General features: G+C 42.1%; 1 protein-coding gene across 1 annotated transcript in view; it reads right to left on the bottom strand.

Moving 5' to 3' along the window:
* Positions 1-26,337, bottom strand: part of lekr1 (Leucine-, glutamate- and lysine-rich protein 1) — a 150,129-nt gene that overhangs the window by 58,651 nt on the left and 65,141 nt on the right. Inside the window, exons 6-8 of the mRNA XM_072459552.1 lie at positions 25,376-25,453; positions 19,869-20,032; positions 11,041-11,122 (exon numbers count right to left, since the gene is read on the bottom strand). Of these exons, the coding sequence (XP_072315653.1) occupies positions 11,041-11,122; positions 19,869-20,032; positions 25,376-25,453 (324 nt within the window). The remainder of the gene's footprint in view (positions 1-11,040; positions 11,123-19,868; positions 20,033-25,375; positions 25,454-26,337) is intronic.

The following is a 26,337-nucleotide window of genomic DNA, read 5'->3' as shown; positions in this document are numbered from 1 at the left end:
ATATCGGGAGTTGTCGAATTATTGAAATGTCATATAAACAGTTGAGTACTGGCAATCTGACTTCTTTCTGATTGTTCACCCCGTGCAGGTTTAGACAAGGAATATGACGCAAAAACTGCAAACTAATGTGGCAAAGACAAAAATGATCATGAAACTTTTAACAATTGAATGAAAAGCTAAATTAAATACAACACTTACTCATTGATTAACCAACACATGTCGCCTGCTGTTTTTGATGATCTGATTTCTCTAATTACGATTGTTGTAGTTATCTGAGTCTTCAGTGTGATGAAGAACAATCTCAAAATCTTTCACGTCAAGGTGAGCTTTGAGGAAAAACCCTAGCATGAAATGGAAGTGAAGAGTGAGGAGCAACAGTCAGCAAATTTCAGAAGTTGGGAAAATCAACTCCATTAATAATATTCACAAACAACTTCACCAATTTATATGCATGTCTTATAACAGGTAATACAGTTTTGAGACTTTCAAACCCAAGGTAGAGACACAAATAATGATTCAGAAGTTGTCCTGAACAAGGAGTGATTTACAGAAGCAATTTTATAGAATTTATAGAATTGTCATGGCAATCAGTAACCACTAGGCTTGACGAGGAAGGCATTTTGTGAATGAATTGTGTTAATTCCATGAGTGGCATTAGTTATATTATTTTAAAAAAACATGTTCAAATGAATGCACATCTGTCTTAAAGGAAGTGTGGAGGAACCAAAAGCTGAGTATGTTTAAAAGGCACAACTCACATGCTCCAAAAAAACATTCTTATTATAAGCTCATCACCATGTGACGTTTCAGAGAGAGCCCTTCATCAGAAAACAAATGCCCCTTTTCCATTAGTCCCACCTCGGCCCTCTGTGCTCATGGCCCTGCTCAGCCCTGGGAGCATTTCCATTACAACTGGTGCCCAGTGGTGCTGTGTAAACTGTGTGGAAACAGCTCTAATGATTTGTGACTCGATAGGATGTCTGCTCGACAAACACCAAAACACATGATAACTGCTGCACTACAATATGGTAAGTATAAAACACCAGCAAACCTGCCAAAGTAACCCCAAAGAAAGCACAGCCTAAGAAGCCGACGGAACTATGGACACAGAGCAAGGATACAAACAGAGAATAGTGAACAGGACAAATAAGCTTTATTACTCACCCTGTGAAGCTTAAGTTAAACTGCAGCGTTCTCACCCATGTCCTTTTTGTATTTTCCTCCCTAATTCAATGGCACCCAATGGTCCCTGCTATTAATAATGTTTAAGGCGTTCTTTATTCAAAAAAAAAAAAAAAACATTAAGCAAGTAAATCTTCATGTGAGTCTTTTTATAATTCCACACTGGAAGTGTCGGTGGTGCTGTTGCAAATTGTAGCTACAGTAAACTCACTACCTGTTCAGTTTATCGTACATTTTCTGTGCATTAAAAGCTTTTATTTGACCTACTACACCAAATTTCAAAAATTATAATGCTATTGTTTGGACGTGCAGTGCTCCGCTACTTTGCTTTGTCGTCTCAAAGTGAGTGGTTTTACTCTGGACAGGAGGAAACAGCTGATGCTAGTTGCTTTAGCTTCAGCAAAACATTAAAAAAAAAAAATTGTAGTAAAGTGTGCAGTCATTTTTGCCAAGATAGTTTAGTATTTGCTCCCGGGGCTCATACGGATGTTGTAAATCTCTCTTCATGTCTGTGGTCTGCATTTTATGTCTCACGTTTAGGACATGTTTACATGTTCTGTCTCCTGCTGCTGCTGCTGCTGCTGACGGTCTGTGAACGTCACGTTTAGTCCCTGCCATGCTTGACTTGGCCCCAGGGAAAAGAGGGTGCGAAAAAAGTACCTGGTTTGAGGAGGTAGCACTAAATGGAAATGCGCTAAAGCAGGGCTGAGAGGAGTCGAGTTGGTACTAATGGAAAAGGGGCATGACTGTTCAAATCAGGTGTTTTATATATTTTTTTGTTTTCTTTTGAGAATTCTCAAAATTATTTTGCTAAAACTCAAGGAATATTTTGAAATTTAATGGAAATTTTCCACTTCTTTGAAACCCTGCTCAAAAACCTAAACCATCTCCCTGCAACAAGGAGTTGTGCTACCCATTCCAATTAACTGGCACTTTTCCAGAGTGCACCCAACTCAAGCAGCTGGGATAGGTTCCAACACAACTCTGACTGACACACAAAGATAAGTGGTTCATAATGAATAAATGAATAATGAAACCCTTTAATTGAGAAGCAGCCAATGCCAGACTCTCCTGCTGAATAAACATTTGAGTATCCACAACCAAGAGCGGCCAATCAGACGAGAGCAAACATTCAAGCATCAAATTAAAGCATTTGCAATTAAATTCCTGCGAGGTATATGTGCTTTCACGATAACAGATGAAAAGAGGAAACAAACATAGAACAGTAGAACAAATGAAAGCCAAAGTCTCTCCTGCAGAGCTGATTGTATCTAATACGAGAGAATCAAAAGCCGAGGTACAAAAGCCAGGGAGAAGTGTTTCAAAAACCATGTCCCCAGCTGCACATTGAGATCAATAGTTACTTTTTTTGCAACGCATCCGCACGCGCAGATGGTCGCGAGCTGCTGGGGTGCTGTTTAAAAACAAGCCGTATCACATCAATCACATCAGTGCTTTGCTCTTTCTCTCTTGACCTTCACTTATTTCATCAGGCACTCTTTCATCTCTCCGTTAGCGCGTGCATCCATCCTGTCTTTCATCTAGCCCTCTTTTCCCATCCTAATCCATCCTTTCAACCTGTGTGCACCTCCATGTGTTCAGCCTCTGATGAAAGGATGAGCTCAGCATTTCCTGCCAATCACAGTTCAGCAGGACGCTCAGAAGCAGGGCTGTTCAGAGCGGGTTCGTCACTGTTTGTGCGAGCGCTCAGATGTGCTGGCAAAAAGTGTCGGGCATCATCGCAGTGCAGGGACAACTCCAAAACTGAATGGAAGCTGATGATGACGGATACAGTTACAAATGTACTACTCATTTTGTGGGTTTGTGTTTGTACAGCTGAGCTATGAGGGCTTCATAATATTTGACATTGTGACATGACATGAAAGTATGTTGTTGATCTTGCAGAACATAATGTTGTCCAAATTTGTCTGAGAGCTAGGAAATGGAGCTTAACACTTCAAAGTCTGCTGCGGTTCAGGATGTACATTTCTCATACATTTTGGCCATAGACTTTCAAAGTTCATATAACTTGTGTGCATATTGTAGAAAAAGATTCAGTTGTAGTCATCTAAACACAGTGTCTGGCTACAACAAATCTTTTTCTACAATGGAATACTCCTCTCCTTGAACCGACACCTTAACGTGGTGGAGGGGTTTGAGTGCCTGAATGATCCCGGGAGCTATGTTGTCGGCCAAGGCAAACAGGTCCTCGGCGACCAGATCTCCAGACACAGAGACTAACTCTGGGGACATGGAATGTCACCTCGCTGGGGGAGAAAGAGCCTGAGCTTGTGCGGGAGGTTGAGCGATACCGACTAGATATAGTCGGCCTCACCTCCACGCACAGTTTGGGCTCTGGAACCCATCTCCTCGAGAGGGGCTGGACCCTCCACTTCTCTGGTGTTGCCCGCGGGGAGAGGCGGCGGGCTGGTGTGGGTTTGCTTATAGCCCCACAGCTCACATGCCACGTGTTGGAGTTCACCCCAGTGAACGAGAGGGTCGCATCCCTCCGCCTTCGGGTGGGGGACAGGTCTCTCACTGTTGTGGCGGCCTACGGGCCGAACAGCTGTGCAGAGTACCCGGCCTTCTTGGAGTCCTTGGGAGGAGTACTGGACAGTGCACCGACCGGGGACTCCGTTGTTCTACTGGGGGACTTCAACGCCCACGTGGGCAATGACAGTGACACCTGGGGAGGGGTGATCGGGAAGAACGGCTTCCCCAATCTGAACCCGAGCGGTGTTCAGTTATTGGATTTATGTGCTAGCCACGGATTGTCCATAACGAACACCATGTTCAAGCACAAGGGTGTCCATCAGTGCACATGGCACCAGGACACCCTAGGCCGGAGGTCAATGATTGACTTTGTTGTCGTGTCATCTAACCTCCGGCCGTGTGTCTTGGACACTTGGTGAAGAGAGGGGCAGAGTTGTCAACCGATCACCACCTGGTGGTGAGTTGGATCCGCTGGCGGAGGAGGAAGCCGGACAGACTTGGCAGGCCACCTCCGGGAGAGCTCCCATGTCCCGGGGGAGGTTGGGGACATTGAGTCCGAGTGGACCATGTTCTCCGCCTCCATTGTTGATGCGGCTGCTCGGAGCTGTGGTCGCAAGGTCTCCGGTACCTGTCGTGGCAACCCCCGAACCCGGTGGTGGACACCGGAAGTAAGGGATGCCGTCAGACTGAAGAAGGTGGCCTATCAGGCCACTCTGGCTTGTGGGTCTCCGGAGGTCATCGACGGGTATCGGCAGGCCAAGCGAGCCGCGGCTCGTGCTGTCGCAGAGGCAAAAACCCGGGCCTGGGAGGAGTTCGGGGAGGCCATGGAGGAGGACTATCGGTCGGCACCAAAGAAATTCTGGCAAACCGTCCGACGCCTCAGGAGGGGGAAGTAGTGCCTCACCAACACCGTTTACGGTGCGGGTGGAGGCCTGCTGACCTCGACTGGGGATGTCGTCGGATGGTGGAAGGAATACGTTGAGGATCTCCTTAATCCCTCAGTCACGTCTTCCGAAGAGGAAGTAGAGACCAGGGACTCAGAGGCTGGGTCATCCATCACCCAAGCTGAAGTCACTGAGGTTGTTCGCAAGCTCCACGGTGGGAGGGCTCCGGGGGTGGACGAGATCCGCCCTGAGTACCTAAAGTATCTGGATGTTGTAGGACTGTCTTGGTTGACACGTCTCTGCAACATCGTGTGGCGGTCGGGGACCGTGCCTCTGGACTGGCAGACCGGGGTGGTGGTCCCTCTGTTCAAGAAGGGGGACCGGAGGGTGTGTTCCAACTACAGAGGGATCACACTCCTCAGCCTCCCGGGTAAGGTCTATTCCAAGGTACTGGAGAGGAGAATCCGACCGATAGTCGAACCTCAGATTCAGGAGGAGCAGAGTGGTTTTCGTCCCGGTCGTGGAACACTGGACCAGAACTATACCCTCCATCGGGTGCTCGAGGGTTCATGGGAGTTTGCCCAACCAGTCCACATGTGCTTTGTGGATCTGGAGAAGGCTTTCGACCGTATCCCTCGGGGTGTCCTTAGGGGGGTGCTCCGGGAGTACGGGGTCCGGGGCCCTTTGCTCAGGGCTGTCCGGTCCCTGTATGACCGGAGCAGGAGCTGTGTTTGCATTGCCGGCAGTAAGTCAGACCTGTTTCCAGTGCATGTTGGACTCCGCCAGGGCTGCCCTTTGTCACCGGTTCAGTTCATAATTTTTATGGACAGAATTTCTAGGCGCAGTCAGGGGTCGGAGGGTGTCCGGTTTGGGGACCACAGGATTCCATCTCTGCTGTTTGCAGACGATGTTGTCCTGATGGCTCCATCAAACCCGGACCTGCAACATGCACTGGGACGGTTTGCAGCCGAGTGTGAAGCGGCTGGGATGAGAATCAGCACCTCCAAATCCGAGGCCATGGTTCTCGACCGGAAAAAGGTGGCTTGCCCTCTTCAGGTGGGTAGGGAGTCCTTGCCCCAAGTGGAGGAGTTCAAGTATCTCGGGGTCTTGTTCACGAGTGAGGGAAGGATGGAGCGTGAGATCGACAGGCGGATCGGTGCAGCGGCTGCAGTGATGCAGTCGCTGCATCGGACCGTTGTGGTGAAGAGGGAGCTGAGCCGAAAGGCAAAGCTCTCAATTTACCGATCGGTCTACGTTCCTACCCTCACCTATGGTCATGAGCTTTGGGTAATTACCGAAAGAACAAGATCGCGGATACAAGCGGTCGAAATGAGTTTCCTCCGCCGTGTGGCTGGGCGCTCCCTTAGAGATAGGGTGAGGAGCTCGGAGTAGAGCCGCTGCTCCTCCACGTCGAGAGGAGCCAGCTGAGGTGGCTTGGGCATCTGTTCCGGATGCCTCCTGGGCGCCTCCCTCGGGAGGTGTTTCAGGCATGTCCCACCGGGAAGAGGCCCCGGGGAAGACCCAGGACACACTGGAGAGACTATGTCTCTCGGCTGGCCTGGGAACGCCTCGGGATCCCCCCGGAGGAGTTAGAGGGAGTGTCTGGGGAGAAGGAAGTCTGGGAGTCCCTGCTCAGACTGCTGCCCCCGCGACCCGGCCCTGGATAAAGCGGCAGAAAATGGATGGATGGATGGATGGATGGAATACTCCTGGACGAATGAGGGATTACACCTATTTAATTTATGTCCATAATGTGGTTATTAGTCCAAAAACTGTATATAACATTTCATGAATATAATTTAAATAGACTTTTTTAGACTTATTTTGTGTGAAAACACAATGGCAAGTAATAATACAATATATTTTTTACATAATGGGTGCTTTAACAACAACCAACGCTTATCCAAGCAGCAGTGAATAAGGTTATGAGATAGGGAAATTACAAATCGGAAAATTTAATTTTTATTGTCAGTTCAAATCATTGCTAATACTTGTAGAAGCATTTTCTTATCGCACAGCAAAAGTAAAACAATGTCAAAATGAAGGCCTGCAGAAGTTTATGTCATGCAATGAGTGCAAAGTGTGGATATAAAACAGCATTTCTTGGAAGGACAGCTGATAAAACGTTCAACCACAAGAGTATGTTAAATATTTATGAGTAAACACGCCGTTTGAAAGTGTCTGAATTTCCGATCAGATTTCCAGTCGGGATCGCGGAGATTCCACAGCTGCCTTGTCCTCGGCCTACCTCTGAATTATGTGTATATGTGTACCAGGATTTCTATGGAAACGGGCTGGCGCCGCACATACACAACAGGTGCAAAGGACTGATGTTTGATAGATGAGGAGGTCAAAGTTCAAGCAGCTGTCATAGCAATGGATCATATGTGTAAACAAACTGTGACTTTTTGTTCTCAAAGTGAATCAAAGGTTTGGGGAGCTCTGCTGATACTTGATACTAATACAGCATTTTTATCACACTCCTCAGCCTCCCCAGTAAGGTCTATTCCAGGTTACTGGAGAGGAGAATCCGACCGATAGTCGAACCTCGGATTCAGGAGGAGCAGAGTGGTTTTCGTCCCGGTCGTGGAACACTGGACCAGCTCTATACTCTCCATCTGGTGCTCGAGGGTTCATGGGAGGTTGCCCAACCAGTCCATATGTGCTTTGTCCTTTGAGGGTGCTCTGTATAGGGTCCAGGGCCCTTTGCTCCAGGGACTAGTATGACCGGAGTAGGAGCTGTGTTTGCATTGCTGGCAGTAAGTCAGACCTGTTCCCAGTGCATGTTGGATTCCGCCAGGGCTGCCCTTTGTCACCGGTTCTGTTCATAGGTTTTATGGACAGAATTTCTAGGCGCAGTCAGGGGTCGGAGGGTGTCCGTTTTTGGGACCACAGGCTCTCGTCTCTGCTGTTTGCAGACAATGTTGTCCTGATGGCTCCATCAATCTACGTTCCTACCCTCACCTATGGTCATGAGCTTTGGGTAATGACCGAAAAGACAAGATCGTGGATACAACGGGTCGAAATGAGTTTCCTCTACAGTGTGGCTGGGCGCTCCCTTAGAGATAGGGTGAGGAGCTCGGTCATACGGGAGGAGCTTGGAGTAGAGCCGCTGCTCCTCCACTTTGAGAGGAGCCAGCTGAGGTGGCTCAGGCGTTCCGGATGAACTGGTGCCTCCCCAGAGAAGTGTTTTGGGCATGTCCCACCGAGAAGAAAACCCAGAACACAGTATCTGTTTTGGCTGGCCTGGAAACGCCTTGGGATCCCCCCCCCCCCCGGAGGAGTTGGAGGAAATGTCTGGGGAGAGAGAAGTCTGGTCTGGGGGTCCCTGCTTAGACTGCTGCTGGATGGAAAATGTATATTGTTTTTTGCCCTTCTTGGATGTTCAGTCAGATAAAATGTGCATGGATACATGAAGGTCAAACTAAAGGAATACTGTACATGTGCTACTTCATGGAGGTTGTTTGTTCAAATATTTAAACTGTAATTTAATAACAGGGCAGCATGTATATTTTCAATTACTTTCAGATGTAATGTATTATTCTTTATCTTCCTCCATTTCAAGGCTGTGACTGGAGCATATCATGCCACTATAGACCATTAACAATGACTCTTAAAATACTCTTTACTTTAGCAAATAGTGCAGAATATAGATTATGTCAAAAGTGAATTAAAAAAAAACATGGAGAAAAAAAAACTATAAAATCAAAACCCTGAATACCCAGGGATTTAAAATAAAGAGAGCAAACAGCATCGACTTTATAGTAAATGAGGTTTAACCAATCAAATCTTTCCTGTTATCTGGGCTTTGGTCTGGATCTCAGAGCACAGAGCAAGGCCCGGGCAAAAATAGTATCTGAAGATTGCACTTGAAATACCTCAATAATGTGCTTGCACAGATGAACAGTAGTTGCAGAGATTAAAGCATGCCTCTGCATCCCCGCTCTGGACACAGGCCGTCTCACACATGCCACATCATCCAATAAAGCTCCTCTTGACGTGGCCTCCTCCTCTCGCACACACGTCTTATCATGCAACGTTGGCCGAAAGAGCCTTTCTCCTCCTACCATATGTCCACATGTCTGGCTCAGGGTCGCGTGAGACGGCAAGCATCCAGGATATCCGCCCGTCTAAGTCCTGGGATAAACATGACCATTCCACACACAAACAAGCTCCAAGCACACACTACATTCAACAACTAAAGGTAAAGCTTTAGTAATGATCAAAATATTACTTAATTTGCTCTAATAGACCCCTCCAGTGTTTGGAATCAGATTGTCTGCATTCTAAAGACCGTTATGTACGTTGGCTCGTGAGGCATTTTCAAAAGAAGTTAGCCTTAGCCCTCAAACACCACAAACTATGAAAAACCGGGGCTGTTTTGGCGACTAAAAAACACTCGACCACACGTGAGTAACACCCACGCCTTGTTAGAAAACATTATTACGTATAGCAATGTTTAGTTTACTGATCTAGCAATTGGCGCCAAAAATAGCAAAAATGCTCACAATTATGTAATAAATGTTTCTTAAGTCTAACGTTGTGCAGGATAAATTAAGATTAAGATATACTTTATTGTACCCATTTGTTCTCTGTCCTGTCAGGAGCTGTGGGTGCTGCGGGGACCCGTCTTAAGATCTTGAACAACACGCTTTTCCAATACTTTAGAAAGACATATGGTCAGGAACTGGGTCTTTTCTCCCGTTCTAATGGGTGTGATTGACGGATCAGCCAATCAGCGAAACAGATGGCCTGTTCTTGTCAAAACAACCATGGCGGCTTACGAGAAAAATGAAGGGAACAAAATAACATAGAGGACAGAAAAACAGCACTTAACTCTGAAGTACGACAGGTTATAGATTTTGTTCAGAATTATATGTGGATACAAACAAATGGCTGTGATTGGATCAGGAAATACAGTAGGAGGGGCTGGCTCACCAGGCTTACCACAATTGTCTGCAGAGGTCAAGGATTGTGAAGTGAGCAGTTTAAAGTCTATGTATTCAGCAGAGGACTGAAGGAAATGAGCCTGCCAGTCTGCACCTTCAAGCCCTTCTACCATCAATCCCACAATCGTCCAGGATTGGCCATGGTAGAAAAGGTTTCAAAAGTTCACCTGAACACTGTGTCCAGATGACTATCTTTGGAACCTTTTCTACGACAGATCAAAAGAAGAAATGAAATGCAATGCAGTTAGTTTTGCAGAAGTATTCACTTAAGTCAGTGAGAATGATGAGTTAAATGAGGCAGATGAGATGTCAGGTCAAGTAGTCCAATAAGACGAGCCGCCATGGCCTTCTATCACATTACACACATACTAGTTTACCTTTAGTAAAAACAATGAATACAACCCATCTATCAGTGTATAAAACATGTAAACAACCCTTGAATGACAAAGAGACAGAGGATTTAGAAATGATATCTGCTAGGAGTAGAAAATAATACCACATTTGGAGAAGGGTCATTCAGTTTATAATATCAGTGAGTGACCATTATCCAAGCGGTTTAGGTAACTCAGGCATGTGACATATGACTTTAATTGTACACTTTTACTCACACATGGTATTTCACTTCATGAATACAGTTATGTCTTTTGTAGCACACTGGAGGTAAAATCATCAGGATATAGGTTCAACTGTGACAATTTTCTCAATAACAGGTTTGAAATTCCTCAAATTCAAGTATTGCAAGTATTCTCTTTACTAATTCTTAATTTTAAACTCCAGCAAGCAGATCACCAATTTATATTTTGTTCATCTAAAGCAGCTTAATAATAGTAGTTGGTCCATTGACTTCCTGTTTAAAACCGGAGAACTGATAGACTGATCTTCATTGTGATGTTTCACGGTAACAAGCAGCGCATTTTAATTGTGGTGTTTTTATTTTGGTTTTGTTTAAATACTCACAACTAAGTAGAGGGATGTGGGCGGGGATAAGGAGTAGGTCAAAAGAGGAATTTTCTGAGTCTCAGTTGCAGGACAAGATAAGATTAGTCAAACATGTGGGAATCAATCAAAATGCAACTTTGATGAAGTGTGTTTCGTTTAAGTATTTGGATTATCTGAGCGCGAGCTTCATGTTCTAAATGTACGCAGAGAAATTGTAAATTCAATTCAAAATTCTGTCTTTGCTTACATTGCCTTTCTGCTTACCTCATCAGTACTTGTGCAAATGTTACTTTCTCAGCAACTTATTTCTTCAACCTGCACCACTTTATTTTGACACACCCCAAAAAACCTGACTAGACCTCTGTGCACGTTAAACCCCAGTGTTTTTGAAGCTTAGCCTGCCTGGTATGTGGAACGTGAACATTTCCTGGTCTGGGCGGGGATTGGAGGCCGTGCGGCAGATTTCTATTGGTTTTGGGCAATTACACAGAGAGCCAATTGAGCCCCGTAGCCTTGCTCTGACCTGCTCCTCACATAGCATTACCCGCATACCACAACGCACCTGTGATGATTCCAGTTTTGTGTGCACTTACATCAGCTGCAAAGTAAGCCGCTCTTTTTCCAATGCCATTTTCTGCAGTTCTCCGGCAGAATGTGCAAAACTGTCCCGTATCCCTGTTCACAAAGACACACAGAGAGAAAAAAAATCTGATTTGACAGCAAAAAAGTCGACAAAAGCACTCCAGATTTGGCACTTTTCCAAGCTTGTCACCCGCGGCCCGTAATGTAGTAAGATTTACACAAAAGAGTGAAGACGGAGAAGGCACTGACAGACAGGTACGGCAGGCAAAGTAGCACATTGAGGAGAAAAAAAAGAAATTCTACTCTTGATGAATTCAAAAGGAGTGACAACAAATAGAAGAAAGGTAAACATGTCCGACACAGTGGCTTGGGAAAAGTTTGAAATTGAACGCCAGAACGATGTGTTGTTAACAAGTCAATACAAAGTGTCTGCTACTGTTCTATTCACAGTCTGTTCATTTTCTTGCTGACAGCTGGAATACAGAGACACAGAGAATGTCAGAAACAGCTGTTATAAAAAGCAAATATTAGGTGCAAAGCTGTTTCCATATTGACAATAAAGATAATGCGTTGAAAGGTTTTGAAAACAGCAACTTTTATGGAAACGAGTGCTCAATAGGATTGTGTTTTCATAACGCAACATCTGTTGTTGCAAATATTTTAAAAAGAAAAGGTTTTGCTAACTGCAAATAGGTTGAACCCAACATAAAACAGGCATTATCATAATAGCAGGAAAACTAATAAAAGGTGTGGTTTGTTTTTTCTGTCTATATTTACAAAACCCCAGTGGAAATTTGAAGCAAGCGTGCATGCAAACTAACCTGAAAAATGTCTAAATGTGATGTTGATTATCCTTTATGGTTGTACTTTTTTAGAGAAAAAGTATAGGCCCTGGTGGATTAAGTTCTATGTTTAAACAACTACTATAGTATTGTACTTTGTTATGAGTGAAAACAACAGTGATATAGAAGATAACATCATGGATAAGCAGCTTTTTGTGTTTTTGGTGGTAATCAGGATGTATAATGGCAATCCCCAATGGTCAGACATGTACATTTACCACAAACAATTCTTTATTTCTATTGCAACAAAATTATAATTTATTGTTCCATCTCTTTTGAGTTTGCATACATTAGAGGGCTGTAATAATGTTGTTAATGTGTATCATTGGACAACGTCCCAATGCCAGAATTGGAATAATTGGAATAATAAAATGGAAAATGTAATCAGTCGTAAATGGATTAAAGGGACTGCACTCTATTCTTTACATGTAATAAAGTAAAAACATATTTTGCCTCAGTACAAATATAGTGTCAATTGTTCGAGGTCAGCGTCCACTTATAGAACGTTTCATTCTCCGCAAAGCAGGAAGAGTGCTGTTAGAATGCTAGTTGTTGTTAGCTTTACTGTGACGACAAAACTAATTGTAGTGAATAATTAGGATACAAAGAATGCGTTGGGTAAGTAATGCATGAGGACTGCTGAAAAGACTTTAAAATGACCTAGTTCTGTTTTTCACGTTTTGAAAACTCAGGTACAAGGACTTTAAGAAAACACGTGACCTCATTCTAATCAGCTCCTTTATTGGCCCTAGCTTTGTTGAGATAGACTTACTCTTGGGTATTGAGTCTGTGTATTTTGAGTGAGACAGGGTCCTTGAGTGCGGGGCAGGAGCACTCCGGCTCAGCCTTTTGGAGGGCTCTCATCCTGATTCAGCAATGTCAGCCTGACATTCTGCCCTCTTGTTTTCCTCTGGGTTATTCTTTGTTTCTCTGGCTCTTAACATTCAATTCTCTCTTGCTCTATCGCTCATTTTTTGTTTTTTGTTCTTCCACTTCCTCCAGCCCTCTCCCCCAGCGCTAACTTTCTGTCTGTGTTTTTCTCTTTCTCCCTCCCTCCAGGAAGAAGGGAGAGGAGGAGGTTGAGCTCAAAGTGGCAATATACCAATAATTGCTTTCTGGTCACTGTGACATGACAAGGTCTTTGAGGGTAGGGCAACACACACACACACACACACACACACACACACAAATAATGGCGGGCAAACCAGGCTCAACAGAAATAGTTGTGCAAATACTCAAGCGAGCTGAAAGGATTTACGGTGAAAGCAGAGCGAAGGCAGGCTAGCGTTGTTGGCCCATGCTTCTGTGAAAATGTCGGCTGCTCCCAAGTCACGCAGACATAAGGAACTCCGGTGGCAACTGGTTAGACATGTGCTCCCAGCTGCACAATGCAAATGATCTGCATTGTAAGTAGAAGCCGTATAGAGTCCTGAGGGGAAAAGCTTATGACTATGACAGTAAAAGTTGCTTGAATGACCTATTCTGCCACAGAGGTGCAAAATGGTGGCTTTGATTTACAGCCCGTAATAAATAATTTGACGATGCTCAGTCTAAATGCATGCATAATTCATATGTGTAACGCTTTTGTCTGGCAGACTAAACCGTTGCATAGGACAGTTCTGGATATATATGGAAAATAACGCCTTTAAAAAAACGCAATCCTGACATCTATATATCTAGGGCCATTAAAAGCCCCAATGTGCAATATTTTGTAGAAAGCAGCTCTTGGGGTCAAATAGAGACTGCTGTGTGCTGTCTGCACCAAATATAAAGCAGTTTATCATCCAATAACCAGGATGTTTTTTAGCTCTACCATGGGAAAACTACACTCTGGTCTGATGTGGTGAAAAGTACTTTTTAAACTCATCGCTGTGAAGAATTAGGATGCTGAGAATGTGTTAGGAAAGTGAAGAATAACTTTGGACCGTTGCTTTGATAGTATTGAATGTTTTTTACATACTATACTAGAACTAAGTACAGCGGCAGTGTACAACATTGAACAAAAAAGGAACAATGCCCTCTACTAGGTTGTAGCAAAAGATCTTAATTTCCATCTGTAGTCCTGCCGGGCAGGCAGACGTTACAATCTAGAAAAACTGAATCTAAATGTATACTTGACCTTGTCACCATGCAAGTTTCACTTATATAGGGAAAGTACTATGTTTATTAAACATGTATCCCCGTTTAGCAAATATAAAGTGCTATTTTACTTCATGACATCACACTAGGAATTCCATTACATCAACAAATGACAAAGTCACAGAAATTATTATTTGACAAAAAAATCTAAATACATGAAAACACCTTTATTTTGTTGAATTAATTATGGGGTTAGAAAAATGTATTTCTCGTAAATTGTGCCAAACTCCATAGACATCAATATCTTTTAAAACATTATACAACTCTTTCACCGTGGCAACCCCTGACCAAATCATAAGCAGCCAAAAGATAAAAATAACATTTAATAACACACAGGTTAGACTGCGGTTAAGCGTGCATATTGAAGCGCTTTAAGTGTACTCCACATCTTCAGCACCACAAAACCCTCACTGTACATATTCCCCTGTAAATATTTACCATGGCGTACTGCATGACCATACGAAGACGTACCCACAGCCAGACTCATGCGAAGACAGCACACTTGGCTGTTTTTTTATAGTCCTGATGTTTTAACACTGAAATTCACGTCAGCAAATTTCCAGGTATGAAACGCTGTTATTTTGAAAGAATGGCCTGAGGTGTTGGCAGAAGGATACGGTTCGTAGGTCGGTCACAAATGCGTCCATCGTTTTTTACTGATGCGCTATACTGTTTTATGTACTTTGTGTTGTTTGTCAATTTGTTTTTTTAAGTGCGGCTTTCAAATTTCCATGGAGATTTTCACCTTGGCCAATACGCCCAAGCATTTATTAGTAATTTTAACGGTAAATACTACTTCACCCTCTCGGATTAGTCATGCGCCAGTTTCATGGATGTGTTCTCTTTGTTCCTGGGTGCTAACCACAAGACAGATCCAGAGATTTTGAGGCGTAATTGCAGGAGAACGCCCATATCAGGTAGAGGCAGACAGGTGGTAAAGTGTCTGCACATGATCAGGTAATGCTTACGGTAATAGGAGATTTGACAAAAGCAAACTTCCGGATGTTTTCGTTTACCAAAAGGATTAGTCATGATATCGTTGTCCTAGTATGTGGTTTTTTTTTCTGTTTTTTCTTGGACACAGTGTGCCCACAGCCCTAAAGCAATGAGGTTATTACAGTATAGTAAAATAATGTGTCATTGAGCCATCCTGGAATGATGGGCATAACAAGACAGCAGGGGGCGCTCAAAAGCTGAATGTATGTAAATGATTAAATAAGATAAGATAAGATATTCCTTTATTGTCCCACATGGGGAAATTTCATTGGTGCAACGCAGGTAGATACAGAGGTAGATACAGAAGAACAGATCACTTATAGGAAGTCTGAAAACACTTTCAGTAGAAGATCTCCTATAAATAAATAAAAAACTCCCATAGACAAATAAATAAATAAATAAATACATAAATACCATTGCATGTGATCACGACAGTAATTGTACATGAATATGTGTCACGACAGCACATAGATTGCGCATGAATTTCACAGTAATTGCACATGAATTGCACATGAATTCCAACAGCAATTGCACATATGACAGAATTGCACATCAGTATTAGGTTAGGTCAGTATTGCGAGTGTTCAGTACTAACAGTTTTTGTTATAAAGTCTGACAGCAGCAAGAAGGAAAGACCTGCGAAACCTTTCCTTCACACAGCGAGGGTGGATCAGTCTCTCACTGAAGCTGCTCTCCAGAGCGGACAGAGTGTCCAGCAGGGGGTGACACTCATGGTCCAGCATAGATGTGAATCTAGCCAGGACCCTTCTGTCCCCCACCTCCTGCACCGAGTCCAGAGCACAGCCCAGGACGGAGCTGGACTTCTTGATGACTCTGTCCAGCCTCTTCCTCTCCCTCTCTGTGATGCTGCTGCTCCAGCAGGCCACACCGTACAGGAGGGCTGATGCCACCACAGAGTCGTAGAAGGTCTTCAGGAGTGGCCCTGTTACTCCAAAAGACCTGAGTCTCCTCAGGAGGTAGAGCCGACTCTGGCTCTTCCTGTACAGTGCGTCTGTGTTATGAGTCCAGTCCAGTTTGTGGTTCAGATGAACACCCAGGTACTTGTATGAGTCCACTCTCTCAATGTCCCGTCCCTGGATGTTCACCATAGTATTGGAAAAGTAAAAGCCACTTAAATAAAAGTAAATCCACTTAAATAAAAGTAAAAGCCACTTAAATAAAATGATAAATTATGTTTAGAGATGCATTGCCGGTCACATAATTCAGGGAATATTGATGGAATAAGTAAATTAATCTCCTAATTTTGGTAAACTAGACGGCCCCCTTAAAACATTTTGCATAGGTTCCCCACAAAGCAACAAACAGCTGTGGAGGTGGTTCAAAAATGTATTAATTGGTTACCCTTCCTGACCTGCCTGTGGTTAGTGTGTAATACAAACAAACTACATAAATGGTTAGTATCAACAGTCAAATGTATTCACTATGTTATTCTCTATTCTTATTCTCCTTCACTTTAACAGCTTTGGCTACATCTTGGACAGTTCTGAACGGACACAAAAGGAGACAAACGCAGACAGCAATTCATTTTCAATCACCGCACTTCAACACTTGTCACTGTGCATTGAAAAGTGTGTCACAGAAAGAGACAAAGCAACAGCTTGGAACCAAGACACAACATGCTGTCACCAGAGTCGATTATGGGGAAACCGTGCCACGTGAAGGCCGTGAACTTCCTGTGCAGCAACTGTTTTCAGACACAACAGTCATTTCTGATGCTACAGTCGCAGTTATCAAGGTCTGACAAAGAATAATCCAAATGGAGGATGATCACTGTTGAATAAAATCAGAAAACACATTTAAAACAATGATTATGGGAGTGGATTAGCCTCTGTTATGTACAACAGCTTCACATTAGTAAGAGTACAACATGTTTTCACTATTTGATCAATCATTTTAATTATCATTATCAGTAAACGTTACATGTACAGGGTTTTATGATAAAGTGGACTGCTCACAAACATCTCCAGAGACACTTGATTATATTAGAAGGTGTAAAGTGAATCAGATTTAGCAGATTTAGGGCAGAATCTACGCGATCTAAACTCTTTAAAAGCACGTTCGGACCACGTGAGGGTTGCTAAAGTTTAATCTGATTAGTTTTTAAGATGTATTGTTATAACGGCAGAGGATAAACTCCAAAAGCTACAGTTCAGGCTATTCATAAACACAGTTTCTTCCCTGGCGTAATGGAGCCCTCAACAAACTAGATGAGGGAGCTCTATTAGATGAAATACTACGGTATATAGTTGAAAACAGAAAGTCAAAACTAAATTGTGAACAAATAATAGTACTTCAAAATTACAACAAATAAACATTTGGGAACGAGTAGCATTTTTTTTTAAGTGGGATGAGTCAAGCATTACTTCCAATAACAGAGGAGTACTGCTACTTCAACATATTATTACTTGTGAAAATGTTGTTGTTGTGCTTAAACTACTATAAGAAGTACAACGTAATCCTGAATGTGCATGTAACTCATGACTACTTCCCACCCTTGCATTCCTGGGTGTGGATTGGACTACATCTGTGGGTCTGTGCGGCAGCTGCTTCTCATGCTCACGTCACCAAAGAAACACACTGACACGGCAGCTCTTCAACTTTTCTTCTTCTCGCTCTCTCTCGCTCTCTCTCCAGCTGTGTGGAACGTGCTGAGGAGGGAGAGGCCCCGCCCATGTGCCCCGCCCATGAGGTGATCGGGAGGTTACGCCGCTCCTTCAAACGTGCACACATGGCCCGCACTCGCCCGCTCCTCTTCTCTGTGGCTTTGGATTGCAGGCCAGTTGGACGGCTGTTTTGTTTTAACAGACATATCACTCATAGTACTCACACATACGCAAAGAGACGCACCCTCTTTCCAAGATTCGTTTTACGAGAGGTTTATCTGAGGTTATAAATGGGTTGTGATCTTTTTTAACTTAAGTAATAAATTAAAGTGTAAAACTCAATCAGTGAATTAATTATGAGCCAAGATAAAGGAACTGTGGATGAGAGAAAACATGTCAGTGAATAGGTGGGCTTGCTACAGCAGGCTTTCCCAAATGGAGTGCCGCGGCACCCTGGGGTGCCTTATCGTGAGCGCATGGGCACCACAGAGAATTGAAGAGATTGAGGGAATTTTGAGAATGAAGACAAATGAACGTATGCAATTATTGATTCATGGAATAATCATTGTAAACCCCTCAACAGAATGTTATTTAAGTAGTTTTTGATAGAAAACAATCGTAATTAATGCAACAACATAGCAGAGTTAGGTGTGTGTGTGCCTTTACCTCTCAGAGGCTTGTGATGAGCCTGAGCGAGGGAAACATGGAGCCAAAGCTCACATCAGAGGAGATTGAAAGGTTTTTGATTATTATTAAAAGAACAACAAAAATACAAAAAAATACGCCCGGCTGCATTCTTAATCAAAGAGCGAGTCTTAATTCATTAATAAATACATTTTTAAACGTGCGTCAATGATATTTGCCTTGAAATATGATCAGTAGAAGGCACATAACCTGCTTCCCGTGACTGTGATTGTTCTGAAAGGGGAGAAGAGAGGAGAAGGACAGACATAGAGTCCTGTAGATTTAGCATTTAGCAAAACAAATACTGTTTTTAGGTTATTATGGATTCAATTTGGTTTGGTATTGCCAACATAGTCAAATCATTGCCAAATTAAAATAGCTTGGTTGACAAAATTCTTAACTGGTAGATTAGAAATAATAATAAAATTGAAAATGGAAATGTGTTTAAAATTAAAAAACAACAACCCAAAACTCAAAATAACCTTCATGCCAGCTCAATAATATGTATTTCATCACACAAGGTAAACCTCAAAAAGGGTAGCCTGTAAAGTGAAATGTAACAACACAGAGGTGCAGCAGTGCGGACATATTATGAATGTTGTTTTAAAGATGTGCAAAATTGCAATATCAATGTGCCTGATACTTAACCTTAACTAACACATTTCATATGGATTGCCATAGTAATGCCTGAATATTGGTATCGGGATGAAGTATGAATATTCTCCCCTTAAAGCTGGGGGACTTCTTTTGTAAACAAGTACATTTTCCCTCCAACAGTGCATTGCAACTGCAGCACTTAGCACTGTGACTAAATTAAGACTGCTGTGTCCTGTCTGCATTTAATAATAAAGTATTTAATGTTTTAACCACCTCAAAATAACAGCTGAAAGCAGCACTCTGACTGGCTGTGCTTGGGTGGTCCACCCCAGTTTAACTTTGACTTCTGGGGGGGGAAAAAACAGATTTCAAAACCTGGTTTTACGGTGTGAAAATCAGGTACCCCAGCTTTAACACACTCAAATTGAAAAATTTAGATGAAATCATTGTAAACATAAATTAATTTAGGTCTAAGCCAAGTCTTAGCTCCTGAAACTAGGCCTGGTGGTTTAGCTGTATGCTAGCTGTATTTGGTTCACTTGTGAGGCTGATGTTAGTTTTTATGATTATAGTTTAACACAGGAGCTCGGCAAAATACCACACCCTAATAACTTGAAACTAAAAAGTTAATTAAAGTCTATGGCATGGTAAACTTTGCATGTTTAGTTTGCCTGTTGGCTTCAGCGCTATTGTGCAGTTAACTTTACAGTATGTACTGTGCAGTATATCGTGATTAGCAGTACTTTAAAAAGTCACAGTTGCTGCTAAAATAACATAACAATTATAAAGACTATAAAGATTAGCATTCTTATTTGTTTAGCACCACCTCATCGCTAAAAGAGGCACAACAACCACACCTGATGTTTCAATCGGCACACTCTCTTCATAAGGCACAACTATTTGGTTATAAATATCCCTTGTGTGTCTTTACGTGGGGCATATTTGGGTGAGAATTACCTGACAACACCTGAGCGCTCTGCTGCTGGAGCTGACGGCTGAAGGTTTGCCACGCTCCTGCCAGCGTGATCAGGAAACCCCGTACATCTGTAAGGTCACGGCCAAAGGAACGCAGCAACCACAGACTTCTTTGCACCACCTTCAGTTGCTGCTGATGCTTGAATCTGCCAAAATAACACAAAAGAGAACTTTGAATTTGGTGGGTTCATTTATTTGAGTATTTAAATGAACTAAAAATAGTTGAACTTGTTGTTTTATTGCAATATTCATCTTTTAAGACCAGTGGAGGTCAAAATAAGAACATCATCTTTGAAACTGAATAACAAAAATGTGAAAATTGTTTTTTTTTTTTAAATTAAAAAAAAAAAATGTTTACTGTGAAAATTAAAGAATTTATTACCTAAAGTTGACATTTATTGACAACTATTTTATTTTCAGGTTTCAGATTTGTTTTTCCAGTCTGTCGGTCCAGACAGTCCAAACCAGGTCCAGACCGAGTCCAATGCCTTCCGTGACAACAAAGAAAAAACATTTGGACTTAAACTTGAAAAGATGACCCGAATGCCAAAAAAATCTTAAAATTCAAACTTGAAAAAGCCAAAACTAAATTAGAAACCTGACTCTACAGCCTACTATAACTAGCCAGAGTGGTTGAATATATTTTTTAAAATGAATGTTAATAAATAGTTAAAGGCGCAATGGACAATTTTTCGGTGATTTGAGAACGCAGGCGGAAGTGCGCATGCGCACATCCCCGTGTGGACTGATACAACACACGTGCGTTTGTTTATTAGCGCAACGGAGCGCATCGCATCTCTCGTCTCCCGTAGATTTCCGTCTCTTATGAGTCAGCTCGAACAGTCTTTCTCCATCCTAATTTTGTCCCGTACACTGAGGGAACTATATTATGATAGATCAATGCGCTTAGACACGCGGAACCGTGGGGACGAGCCACACGCGGCTGCAGGTGAGCGGTAGGTGCGTTTTATGATTGATACGTGGCAGGACTAATCGGCAGCCCACGCCACGAGGAAATAAGACTCAGATTTGGGTCAAAAAAATTGTCCATTCAACCTTTAACATTACATTTTGTGGGAGTTTTGGTTCTTGTTGAGGGTTTACCCACCTCAATTTAAACATCCTTTACTTAGTTTCGTTAATTAAGAAAGTAAATACTTCAGATTCAGATTCAGATATTTCAGATTCAAAAAGTGGCTCTACTGACTGCGTTGCTAATAAAAGTAAAAAAAAATAAAAGTGTTTTGCCAGCCTCAGGGGACAAGTGTGACTTTGAGAATTATGCACAGATCTAATTGTGCACACTCGGGTGACTTGATTTACAGACGCTGCTTTCATGTAATTGAATCTCTCAGTTCTTTTGCCATTACCTCACAGGGGAAGGCCTAATAAACAGGTTCAAAGAGCTTTGAGAAAGAATAAATATTGCAGAAGGAAAATATAGAACTAAAGTAATGAACTGTATTCGGAAAGATTCTTTATAAGAAGATTGAGCCAGGTCTGTTTGTGAAATTAACTTCTTATTAGATTAGCTGATATCATTACATTAACACAATAATGCACAACAGTAGCTCTAATTAGTATAGTGCCGCTAACCACAACCTGTTTATAGATCAGTTTAAGATGCACTAGGACCTTAATACAAAACATAAAACAGCCTTTCTATAGGACATAATACTTACTGATTACATTACTAATACATACATAGGTCAAAATACCAAGCAACATCTCAAATCAATAACATTGCATTTGAATAGTGCTTCACAACAGTAACAGCGGAACCACACTGTAAGTCAAATATAGCATTTAAAACCATAGTTACTGTTAGTAAAATATTCTGTATAAGTAGGTCAGAGCTGAGAGAAAGTGTCATTAATGTGATGTGTTGTTTTTAGGCATGAAACTGCACTGCATTCGCCATCGTCTTTGCCTATTTATGAGCGATGATTAAAAGACATGACCTCTATAATTATTTTGTAAACTGGGCTTTTCAGATGCGTTATCATGCTCAAACATGAGGGCCCACTGTGCTTCTACAATGCCACACACACACAAACGCGACTCTCACATGCAGCCCACAAAGTGCAGATGTCTGAATAGAACATTCTGTTATTCAGAGAGCACTTACAGGCACAGTTGGCTGAAAGCACATCGTATGATTCTTATATATTATTCACACAATCACTTCATTATCACAGCTATCAGTTACATGCTTGGTAATAGACATCATTATGTCTAATTTTGCTTCTAAAGGTGAAAGAAAAATATACTGTTGGTAAATACGCTCAAATTGTGCTGCCATATTGTTAGTATTTTTTTATTTATTAATTTATATTCAACTGTAACAATAAACTCTGCAAACATGGCCCAATCCCTAGTTAATTTTGACTAAATTGTAAATGTTATAGCTGCATTAAGATGACTGAAACTAAAATTGTAGTTGTTGACCTTTGAGGGAGTTGAATTCCACATGCAGTACAGTATATTAAGTGACTTCTATTCATCCAAAGCCAATATTGTGTTTGTCTGTTTGCAGTGCTATGACAGGGGCCATGTGGGGCCTCTGTCTGGCTCCTAATAGAGACGTGTGTGTGAATGGCGCAGTAGAGGAGAACGCGGGCGCTGCTTGTCACGAGAGGCGCCTTAATAACGTCAAGTGACATAAATCATGCGTCCGACAGCACCAAACGGAAGAGCAGATATGAGCCAGATCTGTCGCGGCTGATAAGGCTCGAGCAGGAGAACCGGAGGACGCAGTCGGGCGGGAGGGCAAACTGTGTGGCGCTGCTAAAATAAGGGCAACGCTCATTTAGCGACTTTCCAATGTCAGTGGAAGCATTTGAAAAACGCTCACTCCCCGCTGTCTAATCTGCTCGTTCTCCTCGCCTCGTCAGCTGCCGTTACCTCCACTCCAGTCGGCCAAGGTCGAATGAACAAAAGAAGACATACTACAGTCAATAATACAAGGTTATTTGCCCTAAACCTTAGAACAACATTACAATAAAAGCAAAGGTGATATTATGACCTGCAATAATATGCATTCTTATATTTCTCCACTTTTTTCCTCCCACTCCTTCTATTGGTCCTCACCATGATTTTCTGAGTGAGTGACAGGCAGATGCAACCAATCACATCTGATTCACGTATTTGAGTTTTTAACCGTCTTATAATGATGTTCCCACATTTTAAAGTTACTCAAATAGATTTAGCGTGATTTATGTAGCTTTGAGTAAGATGTCTGTTTCTCCACCCACGTTCCTGTTGCTGATCAAAATGTCACATAGGTATTTTATTCCACAATAAAAGCATCTGCTCCTTGCTACAGTGAAATAGAACAAAGCAGGGCTGCTCAGTGCGGTCAATGGACCTGATCTATTACAGTATTAAGCCATTTAAGATCAATATTGCAGTTTTCAGTACACAAAATGTAAAATCAAGATCCGTGTATGTTAGTTGATACTAAGCACCCCAAAAAGCATAATATGTCTAAGTAATAAAATGAGTGCTGGGTATGGTAGCGATAACCAATACTCCACTGCACCAGAACTGAACCAGGACTGTTACCAGGACTGCACCAGAACTGAACCAGGACTGTTACCAGGACTGTTACCAGGACTGTTACCAGGACTGTTACCAGGACTGCACCAGGACTGAACCAGGACTGTTACCAGGACTGCACCAGAACTGAACCAGGACTGTTACCAGGACTGCACCAGAACTGAACCAGGACTGTTACCAGGACTGCACCAGAACTGAACCAGGACTGTTACCAGGACTGTTACCAGGACTGTTACCAGGACTGCACCAGGACTGAACCAGGACAGAACCAGGACTGCACCAGAACTGAACCAGGACTGCACCAGGACTGTTACCAGGACTGTTACCAGGACTGCACCAGGACTGTTACCAGGACTGCACCAGGACAGAACCAGGACAGAACCAGGACAGAACCAGCACTGTACCAGGACAGGACCAGGACAGAACCAGGACTGCACCAGGACTGCACCAGGACAGGACCAGGACAGAACCAGGACTGCACCAGGACTGCACCAGGACTCTGCCAGTCTTCACAGTGAACAAAAGAAGCAGCAGATACACAACCAGAGACAAGAGTCATTTTGACTTTTAATTTGAAAAAATTATCTTCAGCCTCAAAAGGTTGAACATTCCAATCTTAAAAATATCTAATTTGAACATGGACATTGGCAAAAAATAATACTGAGCCTATTGTTATTATTTAGACTACATTTTTAGATCATTTGGTCACAGATACAATGAAAATCTTATTCAAGTTAACATAGCAAAACATTTGGTGAATTCTAGAGCATATTTAGGTCTAAAGGGTAAAAAAGAAAGAAAAATTAGCTAGTTACAGACCAAAAAAAGCCTTAGTATAATGTTCACTGACTTTTTTGTGCAAAATGTGATGAATCCAAGCATGTGATGAATATGCCTGATATATTCCCTTTAGTTTTGTGTCTTTGTCTCTGTTGACTCTCATGCATCATCCCACACAGTTGTTCCTCATCTGCCCTGGCCTTTTCCTGTGGTACATCTGGTTAAAACCGAGTGGCCAATCAGAGTGCAGCAAACCCTTTTCATCTTTCTGAATTTGTGTTCCACATTAAGCCCACATCATCCACAGTGAATCTTCGTTTGTGTCAGACTGTGCGTGCAGGTTTGTTCTGTTCCTGTGCACAGATGTAATATGTCCAAAGCACCTTCAAGGGATGTTCTTAAATTTGGTTATAAAAATTAAGTGATCCGAGGAAAAGGTCAGACTCATTTTGACCTCATTTTAGTGGCTGAGTAGGTCAAGTACGAAGGCTATGAGAAGTATGTATGATATTATAACAACGCAATCAAAATAAAATGCTCCTCATATCTTTCTGATAAAGAAAGAGAATGGGTCTTGGATTATTCATGTCCAGAAATGCGTTTTTGTCTTGGTCAGTTGGTCATGAGACAATAAAACCTATAGGTCATAAAAGCTAAAAATGTTTGAACATGATTTCATTTTAGGAATGTCAAGATTAACCAGTAACGTCTGCGTTCCATTAGCAAGTGCCACGAGTTAGCGCTAATGCACATGAGCGAGTTAGCGTTAGCCTTCAATCCGGGGCGACCACTCGACCAATGAGTAACACCAAAGCCTCATTAAAAAAACATATTACCATTAACAATTAGCACCGAAATTAGCACACATGCTAACAAATTTGTACATCATTAATTATTGAATGTAACGTTAATTTAAAACAGAGTGGGCAACACTGTTTTAAGTGGATTATTGTCAAGACTAACGTTAGATTCAATCATTTTGTATCTACAAATTTGTTAGCATGTGTGCTAATTTTGGAGCTAATTCTTGCTTGTTCTCTAATGTGAGATTAGCAAATTAGAATGTAGGTCATATTTGTTGTACGTAAAAAGAAAAAAAAACAACGTACTTTTGTGGATTCTGGGCAATTTACATTCAGCATTTGATTTACCTGAGATTAGCACGTTGCTTCTTCTCCTCTTCAAACTGTTGTTCCACTTCCTTCTTCGTGGCAACCGCTTCAGTCAGCCTGCGGAGGAGGAAACACAAGAACCATATCAAATTTCCCACCAGCGCATTCCTAAAGGGTAGTAAACGTTCAGATATCGCAGCTTTGAAGATGTGGATTATCTGGATGAGCTTAAAGTAAATGAAAAATTAAAATGCGCTTCAAAGGTAAGCGATCTAACGAGAAGTGCGATCCGATGCGTAATGAAGGGCGATTTAAATATGAACAGAATATGCCGAGCGTGTTTTAATGAGGTTAAATATTAAGCGCGGTTTCGAAAGGATTAAAGCGCAAAATAAAAGCGCAAGTTCAATTGGTTTTGGAAAAGCTTGGAGCGGTCTGATTTTTGATGGTTATAAATCGGCCTTGCGCACAAAGTCACAAAAGATTGGAAGAAAATGACATCCTGTTCCTGCTAAAACGCTGTAAACATGACGAGACAAATAAAGAAAGGGGAATTCTAATGCAGATGTGTGTGTGCTAATTTTGTCCTACATTATACTAATTGGTGCACCATTTAACCCAGTTTTGAGTTGGAGGTGTGTGGTATCTTGACTCTGATCTATTGTGGACAAGAGAAAGATTATATTTAATGAAACGTTTAAGCAAAAAATAATAATAATCTGAAAATGTCATTTCCACTCGTCCCTTTATGTCTTCATTTTTATTTATTTTTAAGTATTTTTTGGTTTGTAGGCTTTATTAGACAGGACAGTTGAGCGTGAAATGGGATGAGAGAGAAGGGAGGACATGCAGCAAACTGTCAGATTCGAACTCACGACACTGTATGAAAGCTCTTTTTTAGTACTGAAAGCCTTTGTACTCAAAATATCCATACAGCAATGAATAAATCGTCAGACTTCTTGGCATATTCGAGGTGTATCGTGATTTTTAAAAAACATTTC

Source organism: Eucyclogobius newberryi, unplaced genomic scaffold (assembly GCF_026437365.1).
Source record: "Eucyclogobius newberryi isolate DKJ021-1_F unplaced genomic scaffold, fEucNew1.0.hap1 SCAF_10, whole genome shotgun sequence".
Classification (NCBI taxonomy): domain Eukaryota; kingdom Metazoa; phylum Chordata; class Actinopteri; order Gobiiformes; family Gobiidae; genus Eucyclogobius; species Eucyclogobius newberryi.
Note: the sequence above shows the minus strand (reverse complement) of the source record. Positions and strands in the feature narration are given on the sequence as shown.